Here is an 8,581-nt window from a genome sequence, read left to right on the forward strand (position 1 = left end):
ATATTATAAAATTAATTAATTTAAACTATTTAATATTTAGATAATTTCATTAAATATTTAAAATCATCTCTAAAAGATAATATTTTACTTATATTTTGTAATTTTAATTATTTTGATCCCTCTTAATTTTTTCTTTCAAGTTATTTTGTTGATAATGATCCTAGCCCACTCCATACTAACAAGATTGGCTATGGGAAAGAATATCTATATTTTTTTTATAAAAAAAAAAGTTTCAAGTTGGATTGACTGGGTCCAATAGTGTTTAATCTTTACCACTCCTGAGTAAGTGTGCTGTTGGACTGAAATATTTTCTCACATGTCATTTAAGAGTTCTGATTTAGAGGAATGGAGAGTTTTGCTGGCATCTATACTTCAACCCTATGTTTTTAATAATAATCCTTGAATATCGTTTTTCCTATTTTCTATCAGGGTGGAAGTGATATAAATGGAAAACTAGATGAAGGTGCTGCAAGTTTGATACTTGATACAAAGCCATCAAAAGTCGTATCTGATGAAAGGACTGTAAGTAACAGTTTTTATTTATTATATTTTAACGTTTCTGTTTGTTTTGAATAGTAAATTTATATAATTGTGTTTGGAATTGAGACATATTACTGTTGTATTTCAGAAATTGATTAGAGGAACCAAGGTTAATCTTTTTTCTTTTTCCTTTTCCATTTTTGCACTTTGAATGTCATTAAATTTCATGATTTTCTCAAAGATTTTAAGTCTATCTGTTCTTGAGATTTTACTAAAGATGATATTATGTCTGTTTTTCCTGCAGTCATAGTAATCCTGCTACTGAATTGTTCCTCAAACCTATTATTTATTTCTTAGATACTTGTATGTGTCTTTGTTCTAAGTTTGTCTCACAGGCATCTTATGTTTTTTTCCGTATAATAAATCAAGCAAAATATAGATGTAATTGGTTAGAGTTGGAACCACTTTGTTATGTGCATTTTGAATTTTATCATGCTCTTCATCATTTGTCACCCCTCTTAATTGGGGTGCAAAACACATCAGATAGGGAGCATTTTTGTGGGACATGGAATCTTCTTTTAATTATTGATGTACAGATGCATTTCTTGTGTTTCTAATATCTAGTGTTTATCAGTCTACTTCTATAAATCTTAAATCTGCCGAATTTACAAATGATAGTGTAAGGTGTTGACATTATTTTTGTCCAGGTGCAAGTCAGGTGTTCATTGGTTTAAATGGATTTTGAAGGACGTTCAGATGGAAGATCCATTAAAAATATTCTCTCTCATGTGGCTCCCTTGAAGCTGGTATGGATCTCTTTGGTGCTTTTCAGTTAACTGAAGCACTGCATTAAATCTTCTGTAAATTATATTTGGATGTTCATGATTTTTTAAATGAAACAGCTTCAATTAGGTAGTTTATCTTGCCACCTTTAAATACCATGGTATCTTGAGCAAAGCAATACTTTGACCAGGGCTGCAATTCAATTGAGTGGTGCAATTCAATTGAGTGTTACACTTAATCTTCAGTTTGCCTTTTTGTTTCTGTATCATGCATGATGACGAATACATAATGATTTTTCGAAAGGTTTTGGTGCATGGATCAGCTGAAGCTACAGAGCATCTGAAACAGCACTGCCTGAAGCATGTCTGTCCACATGTTTATGCTCCCCAAATTGAAGAGACAATTGATGTTACCTCTGATTTATGTGCTTATAAGGTACAATGATTTCAATTCTCATACATTTCTGAAACAGCTTTGCAAGATGTCAAAATTAATCATGGTATGCTTTTCTGAGTATAGGTTCAACTGTCTGAGAAGCTCATGAGTAATGTACTCTTCAAAAAGGTAAAAAAATATGTCTGAATGAAATGTTCCTTTTAATACTTGCATGTTATTTATCATGTTGAATAGCAACAACAACCTAACTTATCCCACTAGGGTGGGGAATTCATAATTTTGAATAATGAATATAAATTCAACTGCAGCTGGGAGATTATGAAATAGCTTGGGTTGATGCTGTAGTAGGGAAGACAGAAAATGATCCGCTTTCGCTGCTCCCTGTTTCTGGAGCAGCTCCTCCGCTTTCACTTTCGCTTTTCCTTTATAAAGTTTCCTTCTGCTTTATGATCCATTAATGTAATTGACTTTATGTTTGGCAAGTCTGAACATACTCTCGAATAAGTAAATTAATTATATTCCATCCATTGAAACTTGCAAGTTCTACTTCAGAATACAAACATGATATAAACACTAAGGTAGATTTTTTGAAAAAAGAAAGGTAGATGTTTCAAAAAAGAAACTTACATGCATTGCTGTCTGGTCCATGTCTTCATCCCTAATTACATAATCATCTGGATTTATGACCTCACCAAAATCATCCCACTCTGATGTATTCTCATAACAGGGAAATATTGGAGCAACACTCGTTGAAGGGGGAACAAATCCATCAATAAATATGTCCCGGTAACCTCCGCCTCGTGGACCAGTCACTGCAAGTGCAAATCAAATAGTGAAGGAACTTTATCGAAATTGTAAGAACTAATAAAAAATGAAAAAAAAATCAAGATATGCATATTCGCAGATAAATCCATACCCTTGATCTGTTTATTTAAGGTAAATCATGATTTATATTAAATAAAATTAAATAGTAATGTCACATTAGAAAATTCATAAAAAGATGAATAATGTTCCAAAGACAATTCAATGTGGTTGAAATGGTAGTCTTTCATTTTAAAACTCACAGATCAGGAGTATGTATTTGTCTGTGAATATGCATATCTTGAAGGAAAAAAAGTTCATGTTTTAAGGTAAATATGACATGATTTATATTATAGTAATATCACATTCGAAAGTTCATAAAAAGATGAATAATGTTCCAAAGACAATTCAATGTTGTTTGATGTGGTTGAAATGGTAGTCTTTTATTTTAAAACTCAGAATGCCCAGTACTTATCAAGACACAAAACCAGTTGAAGACAAAAAGTCCAGTTCTATAATCATAGAAATTTTCAAATATACACAACACAACTCAAAATCAGACAGTTAAGGAGAAAATGTAATTATTACATGAATCTGAAATGGATAATTCTGATTACCTAATTACATTTCACATTTAACAGAACAGTACCAAATTTATACAACAACTCGTACCTTCAGGTGGTACATGGTTATTGCCAGAATCAATGACCATTGGATCACTAGTATCATTATCAGCCCCATGAGATGTTTTCAATTCTTCCTCTTTCACAAGACTGGCTTTTAAAGCTTCTTTTTTAATTCGATTTTGTTCTTCTTCATAGGAGATTAGCTCTTCCCCAACCAAAGGCACACACTTGGACACAATGACTTTGACAGCTTTTGGAGGTGGATCAGCTTGAAGCATACGAGCTAGTGTGGCAAACTACGCATCCAAACACATGAGGATCAGTTGAAACAAATGATAACTGTTGAGAAAAACCCAAGTCCCACATTGGCTAGAGATATAAGGCCAAGATAGAATATATAATTAAGATGCAACCCTCACTCCATGAGTTAGTTTTTGGAGTTTTTGAGTTAGGCTCAAGCTCACATTCTAAAATAAAAAATATCAAATTTAAGCTGTTAAAGAAAATACATCACAGATAAAAAATATTACATGACCAATGATCTTTTCTACATTCTCATTGCTCAAAAATGAAAAAAAGGAAATCAAACATTATTAGCACAAGCATTGAGCATATTTTTATGAAAATAAATTTGAAACAATATTCTGTAAGGCTAATAGAAGAGAAGATACAGCCTGCTAAGATAGAATTTAAAAAACACAACAATAACAAAAGACAAAAGACGGAAAATTAGCAGCATTTGTATCTGTTTATGTGTGGTTGAAAATTGAGTAAGATAAAGGCAAGACAATTATTGGGTGGGAAGATTGTAAGGGTGGAAACCAGGATTGCATCACCTCAAATGCTACAATGAAAAGATATATCCAAACGGATACAAAGATGGGGATGTTTTGGTCACAGGCATTATATTAGCGAAGACAAGAGAGAAAGAGCAAGCCAAGGTATATTACAATTTACAAATAGGTAAGGCTATGAACTAAACTCGATCACTATCCAATAACCAACAGAAGAAGCTCAATTCCAAAAGTTTGAATTATCTAATATTTTCACAACAGAAAAATCAATGCCCATGCCACATTACTTTAGAAACAACATTACGTTATATTCACAAGGACCAGTATCAAAGTAGGTCATCAGTAAATGCAAAGGAGAATATTTTATAGAGCACTGCAGTAACTAGCAACTGCAAACTTAAGCACATCCTTTCCCTCACTTATTTAATCTTTGATGCCTCAGGAAAAGCTAAAACAATGTTCATATTGAAATTCAAAATGCAAATGCAACTGAAATCAACATTTAAGGAGAATAAACGTAGAGAAACATGCAATAATTTATAGTGATTCACATGAATACTGAAAGACAAAGGAAAAAGAAATTTTTCTAAAGAATATACCTGGCCTCTTTCGGTAAAAAGGACAAGATTTTTTACATCATTGGCCCACTCAACAAATATATCATGAGAAAAGCCTGCTTCCAAACTTGCCATGGATGCTAGAACAACCTATGAAAGGTACATGTGAAAGAGTCAGTAAGGAATTTGGTCTGATGATAGATAAGCATACAAAATAATCAACCTTTGGGCCATCTGGAGCATTGTCAAGCTCAGTCTTGTTAATCAGAAGGGTGACATACCAACAGGTACAAGCATAGCAGTCTAGTTTTAGACACAAAATAGCATTAGCAATCATAATCATAACAAGATATTATTGATTTGTTTGATAACTTAAACTGTGACAACAAATAGGCTTTGAAAGGTCATTTTTCAATTTTCACTCCTTATTGGAAAAAACCTTTACTATAGATATCTCAAGAAACTCAAAGAAATCATAGGTTTAACATGTCAACAGTAAGTAGGCGTCAATAGCATTTCTGAGAACCAAAAAACAACATATAAATAAACAATCGACATGAATATCTTACTCCAACTGTAAGTTAAGGATGAGACCACTTACTTCAAAAGAAATATATTTTCACGAGTTTTTTCAAAAGACTTTGCTATGGTATCACTCATCCACTCAAGGAAACTCTTCACATAATCAATTGTGCTGGATGCAACATATGTAAGAAAATATATAGGGTAGTTCAAGTTTTCATCTGCCCAATACTGCAAAAAACAAAATCTGATATTAACTCACATATACTGTAGGGAAAAAGGGGAGAAAGTGAGTATAAGAATGTGTCTTATACTGACCAATTCCAACATCAGAATAAGTTCCAACAGTCGTCCAACTGTGTCAACAGGTAGTAATACATTGCCACCTGCCCTTAGAGTCTTCTTTAAGATATCTAAATAATAAACAAAATATATGATCAGAATAACCAAAGCACATAAATCCTAAACAGTTTTTTTTCATTTCTTGATTAAGATTAAAGTATATGCTTGCCTCATCAGTGAATGTACTAAACATAAAACATTTCAGTTTTCTCTTAACAGCTTTCGAGAAAGCAAAAACTGAGAAAATCCATCTTAGTCATATCACAGTGCTGCAATACAAGATTAAAAAGATGGTTACCTCCAAATTCTTAGTCATTTTGACGTCTGTAAGGCTGATTGTTCAAAGCATTGTAAGCATCAGTTATTAGAACAGCTGGACGCACAAAAGAACCTAGAACAGTTCCATTCAAATGCCTAATAAAAATTTGATTGATAAGTAGCTTCCTTTTTTCTCTCTAAAGATATATAAGATAAAATTTAACCATGGGTAATTTACCTTTCTTTCCTATGATTAAAATCAACAGCATATATGACGTCCTCACCATCCTTTGTAATTTTCCAAATAGTACCTCCCAGAAGATGTCCAGCAACATGAGGTGCAATCACTATCCCTTCTCCCTTGCCTAAAAGTGGTTAAAAATTAAAATGTCAATAAAGATAGCACAACCAAAATGAGGGGATATTAATTAGTTGTCAGAACATGGGTTATGAGCCTAACTCAGCCCTACAAAACCGACGTGTAATGTGAGAATTGCCTCACTTATATAGTTATCTCGGTACTATCTTTAGTCAATGTGGGACTTCAATATGTCCCCTTTTGCCCACGACTACCCGCCATGTGAGACTTTCAACACACACCCTCTATCTAGGGGTGACCACAATTTAGGTGACTTTTTCCAACATCCCCCCTCACACTCAAAGCTAACTGGCCTTAGATAGAGAGGGTGCATCTTATATATTTATTGGGAAACTTTACTTAGAGCCAATTGGTTTTAAGCTGAAATCTAACAGTAATGAAACATGAAGGCATATTAGAATCAGAGAGGTACTCTAAAAGATTAAATAGCATTGATCGAGAAGATTACATGAGAGGTTGGGGTGACAATACCCTATTTCATAGAAGTGTCGAAATTTTTTTGTCTCACATAGTCACATCAAAAGCTTTAATTTTATGAATTGATAATGCATGCTTTAATTTCATATCATCAATCACTGTATGCATTTATATCATTCTAACTTCTGCAACATGGATAAATACTTCACATAGTGTAAATCAGTAAACTTTTTACCACAAAAATGTGTATTAATTTTCTGAAAATACTATGAAGTGGATTCACATGAATACTAGATTTCTTTCAATTCAAAGCTCCAAAATATTTGAAATTGAGGTGCATTCACAAATAAACTAAACTTTTGAATCAATTTTCTCTGGTCGTTAACAAAAATCTTCTATTCATGCAAATAATTCTAGACACTAGACACTGAAAATATGTGAAGTTGTTATTATTCAGGGCACTTTCTATTTTACCAAATAACCATGAAAGGTGACAAAAGAACATATTTTCACTATATAGCATGGTAAACATAAAAAAATTAGGCTAGCAACAGCTTCAAAATTGATCATTTTTGGCTCCCCTATGAGAAATACCCTTAGCTTCAAAGAGAGCTGCTGCTCAGTTAAAGGGTTTCAGTTTGCAGGGAACTTTGGATTTCCTAAAGGCCTTTAATTTCATTTCAACAAATAAAGGGTTGAATGAGATTATGGTTCAGAAACTAGCCTATATTATATAAAAACTAAAAAGATAACAGTGGGGCAAAAGAAGAGAGAATACGGAGGTGAAAGAGTGGAGTTAAACAAAATGCATACTACCACTTCAATGCATCACATTACAACAATTGTTCAAATTCCTACCAGAGAAATGATGATTCTGAGAATATGTTATCCTCGTTACACTCTGGAAAGCAGAATCAATATCATCAAGCGTGAACAGATCGAACCCCGACACTTGCTACAAAAAGAACAAGATACCTCAACCTAACCATTCAGTTATATAACACACATTTTCCAAATTCTATCTAGTCATTAAAAAGGCAATCACACACACAGAAGAGGACGAGATATTCAACATCCTACAAACCACCAAGCACAAAAAATCTTCCTCCTAACAACAAAAAATCAAACAAACCAGCATGGAATTTCACCTTTCATGAGAGGTACTGGTCATACATAGTGAGAAGGCCCAATCTGTAGATAGGCTCCGTTGAATAAACCGGGGCAGAGAGTCCAAGCCGCTTCATGGCATATGGAAGGGCACCAAGGTGAAGTGTATCCGCATGTGAAAGCAAAACAGCATCTATGGTTGATGCTACCCTACATGCCAACCACACAACCTCAATATGAAATCAAAGGTAACAAAATAAAACATTCCTAAAAGGCTAAAACACAAGCTTCATTCCACAAAAAGAAATTTATAATTTTCTTCTTTCTAGTTCTACTGCCTCAATAACAAACAGGGAATGAAGGAAAAGACCTCATAGAAATCAATATTCGAGCTGAAAATCACATTTTGTTATGAAGCAAAGATACCCACATAAAAAAGTTCACCAGAAACATTCCTAGAACATCAATGCCATTGGCTTTCACAATTATAACCCCACCCCACGAAAAAAAAAAAACATTGTTGTTCTTCTTCTTTCTAGTTTCAATGCCTCAAACGGGGAGGGGTTTGAAACAAAGATACCCACATAAAAAAAATCAATTTGTTTTGCTCCCTTAAGAAGGGTAGGTCATAAAATGCAAGAGAGAGAGAAAGAGAGACCTGGCGAGGGGTTGAAGGTGGGAAGGGTCGAAGTGGTCGTTCCAGTCACAGTCGACGAGGAAGTTGAAGCCATCAATGGAGACCAAATACGAGAGAGGGTTCTCATTGTACACTCCACACAGTGGCGTTACTCGCACTGATGTTCCCATTTTGATTTTGCTGCCACAAATCAAATTGTTCTTCGTCAAACCAGTGGGGTTTATGGAGAGAAAGAGGAAGGACGGGGAAAGGAAAATGTAAATGGTTTTGTGACAAATAAGGGTAATTTTTTTTTTTTTGAAAAATGTAAATTATATTAAACCTAAAATGATACAATAATAAACGGGTTACAGAAAATCAAAAGTCTCCCTAATACACGGAGGCTTATATCAAGATGTTAAAACAAATACAACAGGTGTGCTTGAACACCTAATGTGGATTTGCCCCTAACTAAAGAGTCAGTAATGCATGCTTTGCAAAGA

At 33.7% G+C, this 8,581-nt stretch overlaps 1 protein-coding gene and 1 pseudogene across 1 annotated transcript; one reads left to right on the forward strand and one right to left on the reverse strand.

The window, feature by feature from the left end:
- Positions 1-408: 408 nt before the first annotated feature.
- Positions 409-2,117, forward strand: LOC114373091 (cleavage and polyadenylation specificity factor subunit 2-like). Its single transcript, XM_028330635.1, has 5 exons — positions 409-522; positions 1,188-1,286; positions 1,567-1,698; positions 1,783-1,827; positions 1,968-2,117. Exons 2-5 carry the CDS (start codon positions 1,215-1,217, stop codon positions 2,115-2,117), a joined length of 399 nt encoding a protein of 132 aa, XP_028186436.1. The 5' UTR covers positions 409-522; positions 1,188-1,214.
- Positions 1,747-8,371, reverse strand: LOC114374448 (annotated as a pseudogene).
- Between the last annotated feature and the right edge of the window lie 210 nt (positions 8,372-8,581).

This window comes from Glycine soja, chromosome 11 (genome assembly GCF_004193775.1).
Source record: "Glycine soja cultivar W05 chromosome 11, ASM419377v2, whole genome shotgun sequence".
Classification (NCBI taxonomy): Eukaryota; Viridiplantae; Streptophyta; class Magnoliopsida; order Fabales; family Fabaceae; genus Glycine; species Glycine soja.

What these genes read in the sequence shown, in the direction of transcription:
- LOC114373091 (XM_028330635.1), top strand. Translation starts at nt 1,215, where the DNA reads ATGGATTTTGAAGGACGTTCAGATGGAAGATCCATTAAAAATATTCTC. An exon ending in ATGTGGCTCCCTTGAAGCTG is followed by an intron (nt 1,287 to 1,566) that starts GTATGGATCTCT and finishes ATTTTTCGAAAG; the next exon opens with GTTTTGGTGCATGGATCAGC. An exon ending in CTGATTTATGTGCTTATAAG is followed by an intron (nt 1,699 to 1,782) that starts GTACAATGATTT and finishes TTCTGAGTATAG; the next exon opens with GTTCAACTGTCTGAGAAGCT.